Raw genomic sequence first — 17,600 nt, 5'->3', positions numbered from 1 at the left:
TGTTCATGGACTGTAAGGATTATTAAGAGATCAATACTGTCCAAAGTGATCTACACATTCAATGCAATTCCCATGAAAATCCCCACATTTCTTGCAGAAACAGACCCATCCTGAATCTGAAATGGAATCCCCAGGGACACCAAACAGCTAAAACAATCTTCAAAATAAACAAAGTTGAGGCACTTACACTTCCTGATTTCAAAACTTTCTATAAACTAACAGAAATCAAAGCAGTGTGGTACTGGCATAAAGAGAGATATACATAACAAAGAAACTGAATAAAGACCAGAAATAAAATCTTATGTGTAAGGCAAAAAAAGTTTTGAGAATAGCATCAAGAATATTCAATGGAGAAAGGACAGTGTTTTTAACAAATGATGGCAGGAAGTGGAATATTCACTAACAGGTAGTGAGCCTTATCTAATGCACTTACAAAAATTAACTCAAGATGGATCAACAGACTACACATAAGACTTAAAACATTCAAATTCTTAAAAAACATATGACAAAAACTTCATGACAATGAAATTGGCAGTGATTTCTTGGATATAACACCAAAGACAAAGATAAGAAAACAAACAGTGGACAAATTTAACTTACTGAAATTTTAAAATTTTGTTCATAGAAAGACACTATCACCCATGTGAAAAGACAACCTACAGAATGGTAGAAAATATGTTGCAGATCAAATCTAATAAGAAATTAAAATCCAGAATACTACAGAGAACCCCTAAAATTCAGTAACACAGAAACAAACAGTCCAATTCAAAAATGGGCAAAAAATTTGAAGAATCGTTTTTCAGCAGATATACAAATGCTCAATAAGCATATGAAAAGATGTTCAACATCACTAATCATTAGGGAAACGCAAATCAAAACAACAAGAAGATTATCACCTCAAACTCATTAGGATGACTATTATCAAAAACCTGAGGGGAGCAAGACTTGGCTAGAATGTAAAGTAATATGGCTGCTCTGACAGTAGCTGCAAAATAAAAGACAGAATTACCATATAATCCAGCAATTACACTTCTGAATATTTACCCCAAAGAAGTGAAAGCATGGTCTCCAAGAGATATACATAACCCTAAGAGCACAGCAGCATTCTTCACAATAGCCAAGCGGTGGAAGCGATACAAGTATACACCAACAGACAAGTCACTGAACATGATATAGTATATACATACAATCAAATACCATTCAGCCTTATAACACAAAGGAAGGAAATTCTAACACAGGTTACAACACAGATTAACACTGCAGACATGCTAAGTGAAATCAGTCACAAAAAGACAACTGCTGTAAGATTCCACTTATGTAAGGTATAGCATAGTCAAAGTCATGAAGACCCAAAGTAAAATGATGGTTCCTAGGGTCTGAGAAAAGGAGAGAATGGAGTTTAATGTCTAATGGATATAGTTTCAGTTTTGTAAGATGGAATAATTTCTGTACACTGAAGTACAGTGAGAATGTAGTTAATACCACTGAACTTTATACTTAAAAATTAGTAAAATGGAAAATTCTATGTTAAGCACATTACACCACAATTCCAAAAAACAATTTAATTCTATGCTTGAAAAACAAGAAAGCAGAGACATATACTTTTTAAGAAAATATGTCAAAGAATTAAGTTAGAAATATTCCTTGGAGGCAGACACAGAATGATTATCATTTTCTAGTTGACACTCTTTAGCACTTTCCAAGTTTTTTACAATGTGGGACAGTGTCAGTCACTCTGTTGCGTCTGACTCTCTGTGACCATGGACTGTAGCCCACCAGGCTCCTCTGTCCATGGGAGTCTCCAGGCAAGAACACTAGAGTGGGTTGCCAGTTCCTTCTCCAGTAATTTTTATTTAAAAAATAAGTTGAATATTTAAAAGTTTGGTGTTTATTTAAATAGTTTTGTGTGGTTAAAAGATTTAACAGAAACAAATTTGTAGAATATGATAAAATTATTATTAAATAGTACTTCCCAATAGAAACTTTCTCCCAAATGAGTAATTTATAAATATACATTAGGAATTCACCTTAATTTTAACTGTCTCTAAGAAAAGGCAAAGATTTTTCTAAAGTTCTGTCTATTCTTTAACTATGTTCCCAGGGGATACTTTTTGGTATTATTAGTATTACTTCTTTTGAAACTTTTCATTCAAAATTCACATATATGTGGTAATTACAGATTTCATCCAATTTTTGAGTTGTTTATAAAATTAGAAAGCATATTAGTGATGGTTTAAAAAACTTCATATTAACAATCCAAAAGACAGAGTATGAGACAGTTGGAAGACATCATCAATTCAATGGACATGAGTCTGATCAAACTCTAAGTGATAGTGAAGGACAGGGAAGCTTGGCGCACTGCAGTCCATGCGGTTGCAAGGAGTCAGTCACGACTTAGCAACTAAACAATAAAACACTCATTCAACAAATATTTTTTAAAAATCTGTCTTGAATAATATTATCTTCTTTATTTTCCTAGAATATTCAAACTATCCTATCAAAACTATAGCTCATAAATATTACCTTTCATCTTTCCATATTATATTCTTTTTAAAATGCCTTTAATTCATTTTATTCTCTCTCTCCTTCCCTCCGAATCTTTGCTTTTTATCCACTTACCTCCTACACTTTTAAAGGGTTAACTAAAACAGAAAATTTAAAGTACTTCAATTACCAGCAAATTTAACTATCCTTCTATGTAGTTAATTTATGTTGAAAAATTTCTAAAAGTACCTACCTTGATAATATATATATATCAAACACCTAAAGTAATGTTTCAATGCTGTTAACATATTTCTTTGATATTAATATAATTATTTCATTCAAACTGAATAATTATTAAATGTTGAATACTCTGCCAGAAAACAGGGATAATAATGGTTAAAGAGACTTTTCCCCCACAGAATTAATGATGAGAATTCACTGCAATCTATTGTTTTCTTAAATGGAATATCTCCTGATATGAAGTAATTTTTTCTTACTACCTTAAAATCCACAATTGACCCTTAAACAACATGGGGGTTACAACTCAACCCACAAACCAGTTTAAAGTATGTGTATATAACTTTTCAATTCATTCTCCATGTCTGTGGTCCCCCATTTGTAGAGTCAACCAACTGCAAACAGTATAGCATAGGAGTACATATTTATTAGAAAAAAATCCACATACAAGTTGACTCACACAGTTTAAATCCATGTTGTTCAAGGGTCAAATGTAATTCTTCCATAAATATCAGATATTATCCACAATGATTCACTAAATTTTGACAAAATTTAACAAACTGAGAAAACGATATGCTACTTAATGATTTATAAAAAGTATCCCACAAAGTGTCATTCAGCAAAATTCTTTCACATCGTATACAAATCAGTCAACTATCCCTCAGCAGGCATCAATTCGTGTTTCTCCTAAAGAACAGAATGAACTATTTGTGTATGAAATATGCTGAAAGAGTACTAACAAAAAGACATAAAATTGAGAAAATGGAAGTAGTATTTTGAAATATCTGCTAGCTACTTCAGAGCTTTGTTGCTTTTGTCTAGTGGCTAAGTTGTGTCCAACTTTTTGTGATGCCATGGACTGCAGCCTGCCAGGCTCTTCTGTCCATGGGATTTTCCAGGCAAGAATATTGGAGTGGGTTGGCATTTCCTTCTTCAGGGCATCTTCTCAACCTAAGGATCGAGGTTTCTCCTCACTCGAGGTTTCTCCATGCTTCTTGCATTGGTGGGGAGAAGCCACTACTCAGAAATATTAACCTATAATCACTAAGAAAACTCTAAACTTATATTTAGCTCTTAATTCTTTTAAAATAAACAACTGAAAATTATTAATGACATAAGGTATATAGATCTTACCAAGGCAGGCCACTGAATCTGTTTGCTCTTTGATCCCTGAGTCTGGCTAGGGTTGATCCTTCTGGCCCAGATTAAGTGGTATTCCACCAAGAAGGTTGAAAAATCTTCATAAACTTTAACCCACTCTCGTTTATCCCACTCAAGATCATCAAATTCCACATACACCTAGGAAAAGAAAACAAAACTCATAAGCAATGGAGAGTGTAATATTTTAAAATTTAAGCCATGAATTTAAATTACAAAAGCCATTAACAAATTCATTATTCAAATTAACAGTTCTCTTAAAAATCATTATTTATCTCTCTTTAAACAAATTATAACACTTATTGTATACAAGAAGATAAACAGTAAGTTTGCTAAGAAAAGCAATTTACATAATATTCTTCAGTACAGATTGGCAAGTATCTACTAATGAACTATGTTAATACTGTTGATTCTAGAGGCAGAACTCAGGAAATGCTTTCTAAGGACCAAACAGTAATTATTTTAGGCTTTGCAAACCATATGACGTCTGTCTTAACTACATATCTCTGACTTTCTAGTATCAAAATAGCCATAGACAGAACGTAAACAAATGAGTTTGGCTTTTTTCCAACAAAACTTTTCAGTACAAAGACAGAAGGCAGTATAAGGATGGTCAACATATGAAAAATCAACTAATGTAACATACCAGATAAACAGAATGAAGAGAACGACATGATCCCTTCAACTGACAAAGAAAAAGCACTTGACAAACTGATCACTCTGTCATGACACAAATACTCAAATAGGACTAGAGGGAAACTATCTCAACTTAATGAAAATAATAATGAAAATAAAAACCCCACAGCTGGATCATACTCAATGCTGAAAGACTGGAAAGCTTTTCCACCAAAACAGGAACAAGACAAGAATGTTATATTTGGGAAACTGAAGCTATTTTATTTTAAGTCATGCAATCATTCAACTCTTCTTTTCCCACCCTCATTCTTTTTCATTCATACATCTGTTACATAGAGCTGTCTTCCCTACAAGAGTATTAGTTATGCTGGAGGCAGTCTTATTCTTATGTTTTTCTTCTAGCCATCTTTTGCTCCCTTACACCTGAAGTGTTTGTTTCCACTTAAATTCTGTTTGTTCTTCTGGCTTCGTTCAATTTCTTGGAGGATGTTTATAACCCTACCTCTATTCAAGCTTAACTGTGACCATCTACAAGCAGTTATTTTTCATACAGTTTTATCAGTATATAATCCAATAATGGGCACAAACTCACTGAGGGTAGAACTGTTTCAGGGTCCACATCAGTGCTGCATACATACAAAGTGCTTAGCAACTATTACAAACCTCATACTCTCGCAATCATGGAATTTAAACATGGAGGTACACTGGTAAAACGTATGTTTCACTTGAGATGCCTCTGCCCCTGCCAATTACTAAGCTAGTTAGCTATGTTTATGTATAAGAATCGGGAAAGAGAGAAATACATTGTTTAAGGATATAATCTCTGTTCATGGTTACCCACACAAACTCATAGAAGAAGCTCTGTTGTCTTCTAAAAATGTATCCTTAGAGGTTATGCTGAGGCCATCTGATGTTATGCAAATCTTTCAAATGATATTACTTTCTCCACTACTTTAAATCTTTCAAGATTCTCAGTTACTCAATTCTGCATAAAAGGGTTTTGGGAAACACCAGGAAACTGAAGTTGAGAAAAGGTTCAGGAAAACCTTAGCACTATTTTTACCTTCCCCTTATAAACAATACATACACACATGGATAAAAATATGGTATACCTAGTTGTGGATGTGACTGGTGACAGAAGCAAGGTCCAATGCTGTAAACAGCAATATTGCATAAGAATCTGGAATGTCAGGTCCATGAATCAAGGCTAATTGGAAGTGGTCAAACATGAGATGGCAAGAGTAAACGTCAACATTCTAGGAATGGGCAAACTAAAACGCACTGGAATGGGTGAATTTAACTCAGATAACCATTATATCTACTACTGCAGGCAGGAATCCCTCAGAAGAAATGGAGTAGCCATCATGGTCAACAAAAGAGTCCGAAATGCAGTACTTGGATGCAATCTCAAAAACGACAGAATTATCTCTGTTCATTTCCAAGTCAAGCCATTCAATATCACGGTAATCCAAGCCTATGCCCCAACCAGTAAAGCTGAAGAAGCTGAAGTGGAACGGTTCTATGAAGACCTACGAGACCGTTTAGAACTAACACCCAAAAAAGACGTCCTTTTCATTATAGGGGACTGGAATGCAAAAGTAGGAACTCAAGAAACACCTGGAGTAACAGGCAAATTTGGCCTTGGAATATGGAATGAAGCACGGTAAAGACTAATAGAGTTTTGCAAAGAGAATGCACTATTCATAGCCAACACCCTCTTCCAACAACACAAGAGAAGACTCTACACATGGACATCACCAGATGGTCAACACGAAAATCAGATTGATTATATTCTTTACAGCCAAAGATGGAGAAGCTCTATACAGTCAGCAAAAACAAGACCGGGAGCTGACTGTGGCTCAGATCATGAACTCCTTATGCAAAATTCAGACTTAAATTGAAGAAAGTAGGGAAAACCACTAGACCATTCAGGTATGACCTAAATCAAATCCCTTATGATTATACAATGGAAGTGAGAAATAGATTTAAGGGCCTAGATCTGATAGATAGAGTGCCTGATGAACTATGGAATGAGGTTCCTGACACTGTACAGGAGACAGGGATCAAGACCATCCCCATGGAAAAGAAATGCAAACAAGAAAAATGGCTGTCTGGGGAAGCCTTACAAATAGCTGTAAAAGAGAAGCAAAAGGCAAAGGAGAAAAGGAAAGATATAAGCATCTGAATGCAGATTTCAAGAGAATGGCAAGAAGAGATAAGAAAGCCTTCCTCAGCGATCAGTGCAAAGAAATAGAGGAAAACAAATATATTAATAAAATATTTTCAGTTTAAAAAAAAAAGAAATAGAGGAAAACAACAGAATGGGAAAGACTAGAGATCTCTTCAAGAAAATAAGAGATATCAAGGGAACATTTCATGCAAAGATGGGCTCAATAAAGGACAGAAATGATATGGACCTAATAGAAGCAGAAGATATTAAGAAGACGTGGCAAGAATACATAGAAGAACTGTACAAAAAAGATCTTCACAACCAAGATAATCACGATGGTATGACCACTCACCTAGAGCCAGACATCCTGGAATGTGAAGTCAAGTGGGCCTTAGGAACCATCACTATGAACAAAGCTAGTGGAAGTGATGGAATTCCAGTTGAGCTATTTCAAATCCAGAAAGATGATGCTGTGAAAGCACTGCACTCAATATGCCAGCAAATTTGGAAAACTCAGCAGGGACTGGAAAAGGTCAGTTTTCATTCCAATCCCAAAGAAAGGCAATGCCAAAGAATGCTCAAACTACCGCACAATTGCACTCATCTCACACACTAGTAAAGTAATGCTCAAAATTCTCCAAGCCAGGCTTCAGCAATACGTGAACCATGAACTCCCAGATGTTAAAGCTGGAGTTAGAAAAGGCAGAGGAACCAGAGATCAAATTGCCAACATCCGCTGGATCATGGAAAAAGCAAGAGAGTTCCAGAAAAACATCTACTTTTGCTTTATTGACTATGCCAAATCCTTTGACTGTGTGGATCATGACAAACTGCAAAATTCTGAAAGATGGGAATACCAGACCACCTTACCTGCCTCTTGAGAAACCTATATCCAGGTCAGGAAGCAACAGTTAGAAATGGACATGGAACAACAGACTGGTTCCAAATAGGAAAAGGAGTATATCAAGGCTGTATATTGTCACCCTGCGTATTTAACTTATACGCAGAGTACATCATGAGAAACCCTGGGCTGGAAGAAGCACAAGCTGGAATCAAGATGCCTGGGAGAAATATCAATCACCTCAGATATGCAGATGACACCACCCTTCTGGCAGAAAGTGAAGAGGAATTAAAAAGCCTCTTGATTAAAGTGAAAGAGAAGATTGGAAAAGTTGTCTTAAAGCTCAACATTCAGAAAACGAAGATCAAGGCATCTGGCCCCATCACGTCATGGGAAATAGATGGGGAAACAGTGGAAACAGTGTCAGACTCCAAAATCATTGCAGATGGTGATTGCACCAATGAAATTAAAAGATGCTTACTCTTTGGAAGGAAAGTTATTACCAACCTAGATAGCATATTCAAAAGCAGAGATATTACTTTGCCAACAAAGGTCTATCTAGTCAAGGCTATGGTTTTTCCAGTGGTCATATATGGATGTTAGAGTTGGACTGTGAAGAAAGCTGAGTGCTGAAGAATTGATGCTTTTGAACTGTGGTGTTGGAGAAGATGCTTGAGAGTTCCTTGGATGCAAGGAGGTCCAACCTGTCTATCCTAAAGGAGATCAGTCCTGGGTGTTCATTGGAAGGACTGATGCTTAAGCTGAAACTCAATACTTTGGCCACCTGTTGCGATGAGTTGACTCATTGGAAAGACCCTGATGCTGGGAGAGATTGGGGGCAGGAGGAGAAGGGGACACCAGAGAATTAGATGGCTGGATGCCATTACCGACTTGACAGACACGAGTCTGAGTGAACTCTGGGAGTTGGTGATGGACAGAGAGGCCTGGTGTGCTGCAATTCATGGGGTTGCAAAGAATCGGACGTGACTGAGCAACTGAACAAAATATTTCAGTCAAGAACCTAAAGATCGATGGTGTACTTTTAATGTGAAAGGACATATACTCAACGTAAATTATTCCCAATGAAAAGTCCTTGATGTAAAATTAAACATTTCATCTAGAAGTGAACTTTCTAAACTCATACTTATCTTGCATAGACAGTGTTATGGTGCTTTTTAGGAATCTGCTAGCACCTGGGGACAAAAGGAAACTGAAACCAGACATCCTCCTTCTTTGCTGGAAAGCCAATTTACCTCCATAATATCAACAACAGTGAAGGATTTGAGAGTTTACTGTAGACAGATTGTAGGTAAACAGGTACACAGTTTTGTGTGTGTGTGTGTGTGTGTGTGCCCACGCACACATGCTAACAAGCTAGCTTACTACTGTTTCATGGATTCTGGCAAAGGACACAAGACCCCTAAGACTTCATTACTTAGAGCAAAAGCTACTTATTACTTAAAACAGAGTATCAGCATGCTACTTACGTTGGTTCCTCAGGCCTCCCAACTCCCATGGGAAGGAAGTGAAGGGCCCAGGATGAACACCTGTATACACAGAAAGAAGAACAATGACCACGGAATAGACTTCCACTTTGTACTTTAAGTGGAAGCAAGCATGCTCTTTTTTGGGGAAAGTCTGTCTCATCCCTCCTTGCCACTCACTGCAAAGACAACCCTGAGAAATGGTCCAGATAAAGGGCAGTCAGGATTTTGCTTTCTTGGTATACATAGCAAGGGATACACGATGCCAATGTTAGATTACCTATACCAACACAGTTAAGATTTTGTACCTTGCTAACTTGATCAGTAACAAACTTATTAGCCTTACAAAGTATGGGTATGTAAATGGGAAGAGGCTTAGAGAGGCATAATTTCTTTCAATCTATAAACCTATCTAAAACACTGTAAATACTTTTATTTAATTAATGCATTGTGCTGTGCTTAGTAAATACTTTTAATTATCACACTACTTTGTATTAACTCCCTCCTCATTCATCCCTATTAGATCCTTCTTTCTACTTAGTTCCCTGTCTTACTAGTTAAAATACAAGATCTCTGAGGGCAAGGATTAGTATACCTTCATCTTTTTCTGCATCTCTAGTGCCTAGCAAAGTACGGTCCTTGTTAAATTTTCTGAATATCCACTACTGTGCAAAGCATGTTATAAAAACAAAAAAATGACAAATTTGGGGGAAGAAACACTACAACACTAAAAAAAAAAATACTAAAGGCAACATGAATACAGCTGATCTATTACTGGTGAATCACTGGTTTCACAATTCTGTAGATAGAAGGAAAGGGTGAAGATCTCACACAGTAAATACCAGATTTCATATTAGAGCCAATCAAGATGCACACTGGAACTTCAAAAATTAGAGATATACACCAAGAGTTAACAGCCATGCGTACACTGCAACAATTTACCATGTAGTGAGTATGATGAGAGAAAAAGGCTAAACAAATAACTATCAAAAATAATCACTATGTGATAGTAAATATGTGGAAAATACTTTACTGCCCCTCATGTACGATAAGCGGCTGGTGTAACTCAATGAAGCTATGAACCATGTCATGCAAGGTCACCCAAGATGGAATGGTCATAGTGAAGAGTTCTGACAAAACGTGATCCACTTGAGTTGGAAACGGGAATCCACTCCAGTATTCTTCCCACAAGAACCCCGTGAAGAGTATAAACAGGCAAAAAGGTGTGACACTAGAAGAGGAGACCCCCGCACCTGAACCAGGTTGGAAGATGTCCAATATGCTACCTGGGGAAGAGTGGGGGCCAATTACTAACAGCTCCAGAAAGAATGAACCGGCTGGGCCAAAGGGGAAATAACACTCGGTTGTGTACGTGTCTGGTGGTGAAAGTAAAGTTCAGTGTCATACAGAACAGTACTCCATAGGAACCTGAAACATTAGGTCCATGAATCAAGGTAAACTGGATGTGGTCAAGCAGGAGATGGCAAGAGTAAACACGGACACCTTAGGAATCAGTGAACCAATATGGATGGGACGGGCAAATTTAACTCAGAAGACAATTCTATCTACGACTATTGGCAAGAATCTCTTCAGAAGAAATGGAGTAGCCCTCATAATCAACAAAAAAGCCCAAAATGCGGTACTTGGATGCAACCTCAAAAAAGACAGAAAGATCTCAGTTCATTTATGAGGCAAACCGTTTATCATCATAGTAATCCAAGTCTATGCCCCAATCACTGACGCCAGTTAGACGTGCTAACAAATGAACAACAAATATTTTATTAGCTCAAGATACTATAACAGTGAATTCTAAGTGCTCAGTGGATAGCTAAAAAACTGTAATGCTTTTCTTTTAATCTGTGCTTTCTACAACAGATATCAATATGTAAAGATTCTCAGTTTTACATATGTTTAATAGGAAATCCCTAAAAGGAAAGCTGTCAAACTGTTAAAGCAATCATTGGCAAGAAAACAAAAACATAAATAGCAATCATGCAATTCAGTTTATGCTATTTTGTCCATTAAAATTAACCTAACCTTTGAACTCTTCAAACACAGTTACTATTTATATACAGAATGTCTCTTTTCTACTACATGGCTTGATTGTTTTAAAGTAGCAAGTAGATCCTGCTCACTTGATTTCAAGACATGTATTCAGCTTCAGTTCAGCTCAGTTGCTCAGTCGTCAGTTCAGTTCAGTTGCTCAGTCATGTCCGACTCTTTGAGACCCCATGAATCGCAGCACACCAGGCCTCCCTGTCTATCACCATCTCCCAGAGTTCACTCAGACTCACGTCCATTGAGTCCGTGATGCCATCCAGCCATCTCATCCTCTGTCATCCCCTTCTCCTCCTGCCCCCAATCCCTCCCAGCATCAGAGTCTTTTCCAATGAGTCAGCTCTTCTCATGAGGGGTCCAAAGTACTGGAGCTTCAGGTTTAGCATCGTTCCTTCCAAAGAAATCCCAGGGTTGATCTCCTTCAGAATGGACTGGTTGGATCTCCTTGCAGTCCAAGGGACTCTCAAGAGTCTTCTCCAACACCACAGTTCAAAAGCATCAATTCTTCGGCACTCAGCCTTCTTCACAGTCCAACTCTCACATCCATACATGACTACAGGAAAAACCATAGCCTTGACTAAACGAGCCTTAGTCGGCAAAGTAATGTCTCTGCTTTTGAATATGCTATCTAGGTTGGTCATAACTTTTCTTCCAAGGAGTAAGCATCTTTTAATTTCATGGCTGCAATCACCATCTGCAGTGATTTTGGAGCCCAAAAAAATAAAGTCGGACACTGTTTCCCCTGTTTCCCCATCTATTTCCCATGAAGTGATGGGACCGGATGCCATGATCTTCATTTTCTGAATGTTGAGCTTTAAGCCAACTTTATCGCTCTCCTCTTTCACTTTCATCAAGAGGCTTTTTAGCGCCTCTTCACTTTCTGCCAGAAGGGTGGTGTCATCTGCATATCTGAGGTGATTGATATTTCTCCCGGCAATTTTGATTCCAGCTTGTGTTTCTTCCAGTCCAGCGTTTCTCATGATGTACTCTGCATAGAAGTTAAATAAGCAGGGTAACAATATATAGCCTTGACGTACTCCTTTTCCTATCTGGAACCAGTCTGTTGTTCCATGTCCAGTTCTAACTGTTGCTTCCTGACCTGCATACAGATTTCTCAAGAGGCAGGTCAGGTGGTCTGATATTCCCATCTCTCTCAGAATTTTCCACAATTTATTGTGATCCACACAGTCAAAGGCTTTGGCATAGTCAATAAAGCAGAAATAGATGTTTTTCTGGAACTCTCTTGCTTTTTCCATGATCCAGCAGATGTTGGCAATTTGATTCATGAATCTAATTGTTCTAAAACCACAAAATAAAACAATGACCATAAACTGAGAAAAGCCCCATTCCTTAACAACATACTCTATTTAATAACATTTATAAAGAAAACCACAACTGCTTCTTCTGCAAAATCAAATGATATAAGATATTACCATGGTTTCAATAACAGTGAGTTGCTATCACATGAATTTAGTGCAACTATCAGTTGAGTTTAGTCGCTCAGTCATGTCTGGCTCTTTGTGAACCCGTAGAATGCAGTACACCAGGCTTCCCTGTCAATCACCAATTCCTGGCGCTTGCTCAAACTCATGTCCACAAAATCGGTGATGCCATCCAGCCATCTCGTCCTCAGTCATCCTATTCTCCTCCTATCTACAAATCTTTCTAAGCATTAGGGTCTTTTCTAATGAGTCAGTTCTTCACATCAGGTGGCCAAAGTATTGAAGTTTCAGCTTCAGTCCTTCCAATGAATATTCAGGGTCAATTCCGTTTAGGATTGACTGATTTGATCTCCTTGTAGTCCAAGGGACTCTCAAGAGTCTTCTCCAACATCACAGTTCAAAAGCCATCAATTCGTTGGCACTCAGCCTTTTTTTCGGTCCAACTCTCACATCAATACATGACTACTGAAGAAACCATAGCTTTGAGTAGCCGGACCTTTGCTGGCAAAGTAATGTCTCTGCTTTTTAATATGCTGTCTAGGTTGGCCATAGGTTTTCATCCAAGGAGAAAGCATTTTTATATTTCATGGCTGAAGTCATGATATGCAGTGATTTTGGAGCCCAGAAAAATAAGTCTGTCACTGTCTCCACTGTTTCCAAATCTATTTGTGATGAAGTGATGGGGCCGGAAGACATGATCTTAAAGTTTTTCTCAATGTTGAGTTTTAAGCCAGCTTTTTCACTCTCATCTTTCACTTTCATCAAGAGGCTCTTTAGCTCCTCTTTGCTTTCTGCCATGAGGGTGGTGTCATATACATATCTGAGGTAACTGATATGTCTCCTGGCAATTCTGATTCCAGATTCTCCTATATCAAGCTCAGCATTTCACAAATTAGTGCAATACAGCCTCATCTTTTTATTTACTCCAAACGAAGGGTGAGGATTTACATAATGTCAGGTAAGAACTAAGAGTTCCCAGACTTGATATTACCAAAACTAACCAGCAACACAGGCTAAAACTACTTACACTCAAAGAAACTTTACCATTAAAAATAAAAGCACAGACTACACCAAGAATCATTTCTTTGTATATTAATAAATAAGCATTAGAGAAGCCAAGTAAGTCATACACAAAGTTCATTAACAAATAAGGTAAAGTAACGCATGTCTAATTTCACCACAGGTCTTCAAGGCTTTTAATGTATAGTATTTACTATACATTGTTTATGGGAGAGTTTATACTGAGAAATTTTCCCAATTTCTTTGTCCATAAAATCTTCTCTCATGAGATACCTAACAGATATTTTTCTATAAACTAACAGTACGGGGTAAACAGTCTAGTTTTTTCCACAAGATTTACCTATTTACAAATTTATATAAATATTTTGGTAATATGAAATCAATGTGTAAGAAAGGAGGGAGATTAGCAGATGCAAACAATTATACAAAGAACGGATAAACAACAAGGCCCTACCGTATACCACAGGGAACTACACTGAATATCCTGTGATAAATCATAAATGGTTTTTTGTATACATTTTACATATAGGCTTCATAGATACATTTTATATATAAGTAAGTAATCAAATAGAAGAATTTTATAAATGACACTTAAATAATGTTTTTATTACTGCTGGTACAGAGTTGTATTTAAAATAAGTTTTCTAGATTATTGGAAGAAATTGTGAAAACCAAAGTACAATCATTTGGGAAATTCATTTATTAGTTAAAACAAAAAAGATATTAAAGAAAATAATTACATATAAATTATATACAAAAAGGAAATTAGATCTCTTTTAAATTTCACTTCATAAGACAGTAAACAATGTAACCATAATTTTAGGCTCCTTCCAAAGTTATTAACACTCAGTTCAGTTCAGTCGCTCAGTCGTGTCCGACTCTTTGCAAACCCATGCATCGCAGCATGCCAGGCCTCCCTGTCCATCACCAACTCCCGGAGTTCACTCAAACTCACGTCCATCAAGTCAGTGATGCCATCCAGCCATCTCATCCTCTGTCGTCCCCTTCTCCTCCTGCCCCCAATCCTTCCCAGCATCAGAGTCTTTTCCAATGAGTCAACTCTTCACATGAGGGGGCCAAAGTACTGGAGTTCCAGCTTCAGCATCATCCCTTCCAAAGAACATCCAGGGCTGATCTCCTTTAGAATGGACTGGTTGGATCTCCTTACAGTCCAAGGGATTCTCAAGAGTCTTCTCCAACACCACAGTTCAAAAGCATCAATTCTTTGGCGCTCAGCTTTCTTCACAGTCCAACTCTCACACCCATACGTGACCACAGAAAAAACCCATAGCCTTGAATAAATGGACCTTTGCTGGCAAAGTAATGTCTCTGCTTTTGAATATGCTATCTAGGTTGGTCATAACTTTTCTTCCAAGGAGTAAGCGTCTTTTAAATTCATGGCTGCAGTCACCATATGCAATGATTTTGGAGCCCAAAAAGATAAAGTCTGACACTGTTTCCACTGTTTCCCCATCTATTTCCCATGAAGTGATGGGACCAGATGCCATGATCTTCGTTTTCTGAATGTTGAGCTTTAGGCCAACTTTTTCACTCTCCTCTTTCACTTTCATCAAGAAGCTTTTTAATTCAATGGTCAAAATTAACAGGCATTCACGTGAACTAGCCCAAGCTTAAACAAACAGAGTATGTTGAGGAATAATCAACACATATAAGAATTATTTTAAAGAAACAGGTTGATCTTAAAAAATAATTAACTGAATTTGGAATTAGACCTGAAAAATAGTCTGGCATAATCCAAGGAATAACTGGTTTGAAATAATGTAAGAGGTTTCTGCTATTTTCTCTTTTATTACAGTCATCATTGTGAAGTAAAGTAAAGTGAAGTCGCTCAGTCGTGTCCAACTCTTTGTGACCCCATGGACTGTAGCCTACCAGGCTTCTCCATCCGTGGGATTTTCCAGGCAAGAGTACTGGAGTGGGTTGCCATTTACTTCTCCAGGGGATCTTCCCAACCCAGGGATCGAACCCGGGTCTGCCCACATTACAGGCAGACACTTTACCATCTGAGCCACCCAACTTTTTAACAAACAAGTATTATATTCTGTGTTCAGTTCAGTCACTCAGTCGTGCCTACTCTTTGCAACCCCATGAATCGCAGCATGCCAGGACCCCTGTCCATCGAGTCAGTGATGCCATCCAGCCATCTCATCCTCTGTCGTCCCCTTCTCCTCCTGCCCCCAATCACTCCCAGCATCAGAATGTTTTCCAATGAGTCAGCTCTTCACATGAGGTGGCCAAAGTACTGGAGTTTCAGCTTCAGCATCATTCCTTTCAAAGAAATACCAGGGCTGATCTCCTTCAGAATAGACTGGTTGGATCTCCTTGCAGTCCAAGGGACTCTCAAGAGTCTTCTCCAACACCACAGTTCAAAAGCATCAATTCTTCGGCACTCAGCCTTTTTACAGTCCAACTCTCACATCCATACATGACCACAGGAAAAACCATAGCCTTGACTAGATGGACCTTTGTTGGCAAAGTATTGTCTCTGCTTTTGAATATGCTATCTAGCCTTTGTGTGGATCACAATAAACTGTGGAAAATTCTGAAAGAGATAGGAATACCAGATCACCTGACCTGCCTCTTGAGAAATCTGTATGCAGGTCAGGAAGCAACAGTTAGAACTGGACATGGAACAACAGACTGGTTCCAGATAGGAAAAGGAGTACATCAAGGCTGTATACTGTCACTCTGCTTATTTAACTTCTATGCAGAGTACATCATGAGAAACGCTGGACTGGAAGAAACACAAGCTGGAATCAAAATTGCCGGGAGAAATATCAATCACCTCAGATATGCAGATGACACCACCCTTATGGCAGAAAGTGAAGAGGCGCTAAAAAGCCTCTTGATGAAAGTGAAAGAGAAGAGTTAAAAAGTTGGCTTAAAGCTCAACATTCAGAAAATGAAGATCATGGCATCTGGTCCCATCACTTCATGGGAAATAGATGGGGAAACAGGGGAAACAGTGTCAGACTTTATTTTTTGGGACTCCAAAATCACTGCAGATGGTGACTGCAGCCATGAAATTAAAAGATGCATACTCCTTGGAAGAAAAGTTATGACCAACCTAGATAGCATATATCCTGTGTAGTTACATTAAATTTGCTATGGTCAACTAAAATCAAAATCGTAAGGACAATTCCATAGAGGAGTAGAATACAAATTCACACCAAAATAGTATCTTACTAGAATGACAATCATAACAAGTAAAATTAAATATGCTTTGTGATATATGAATCTAGGTTCTGAAAATTCTGCAATAGTCTGGGGATCACAGATAATCATTCATCTCCAAAAGGGTATTCAAATCTCTGTCACAGTTAACAAGTATTATTGATAATGGAAATAACAGCAATATCAGTAACAACAACAAAAACAGCTAGCACTTGAACAGGGGCTACTATGTGCATATATTAGGGGGCTCCACAGGTGGCTCAGTGGTAAAGAATCCACAAGCAGGAGACAGGGGTTCAATCCCTGGGTCAGAAGGATGCCCTGGAGAAGGAAATGGCAACCCACTCTAGTATTTCTGCCTAGGAAATCCCATGGAAAGAGGGGCCTGGCAGGCTACAGTCCATGGGGTCCCGAAGAGTCAGACAAGACTCACCAACTAAACAACAGCAGCAGCACGTGCAGATATTAAGCCATTTGATCATGATATATACCCTGTAAGTAGGCACTATTGTGAGCAACTTTTTCAAAAGTGGGAACAGATCCAGAGAAATTAGTTGCCTAATGTCAAGCAGTTAGTTAATGGAGTTAATGAAAACAGTAAAATATCTTATAAGAGGTTTAAGTCATATAGCAGCACAAGCATAGTCCCTACAAGCTGATCCACACAGCACGTGATAAAATCACTGACTAGAGAGAGCTGTCCACGTAGCTGACTCCTTTGTGGCATAAAAGCAGAAGAACCAAACACTTCAAATGGCCTTAAGACTTTCCACATTAAGTCTACAAGTTGGAGCCCTACGGAGCAAAATAAGAAAAAGGGTCAAAAAAGATAGCAAACAGTAAAATAAGAGACCAAGCTTGCTATCAGTATCTAT

The 17,600-nt window shown here is 37.9% G+C and overlaps 1 protein-coding gene across 2 annotated transcripts in view; it reads right to left on the bottom strand.

Annotated features, from left to right (window-relative positions):
* JMJD1C (jumonji domain containing 1C) overlaps positions 1 to 17,600 on the bottom strand; it is a 320,800-nt gene that overhangs the window by 184,330 nt on the left and 118,870 nt on the right. For both annotated transcript variants that reach the window (XM_018042212.1, XM_018042211.1), the window contains exon 2: positions 3,856 to 4,020. Coding sequence is in view for 1 of the 2 variants with exons in the window: in XM_018042211.1 (XP_017897700.1) it covers positions 3,856 to 4,020 (165 nt within the window). In the remaining variant the exon portion in view is untranslated. The remainder of the gene's footprint in view (positions 1 to 3,855; positions 4,021 to 17,600) is intronic.

Source organism: Capra hircus, chromosome 28 (genome assembly GCF_001704415.2).
Source record: "Capra hircus breed San Clemente chromosome 28, ASM170441v1, whole genome shotgun sequence".
Lineage (NCBI taxonomy): Eukaryota > Metazoa > Chordata > Mammalia > Artiodactyla > Bovidae > Capra > Capra hircus.
This window is presented reverse-complemented; position numbering and strand designations above follow the sequence as displayed.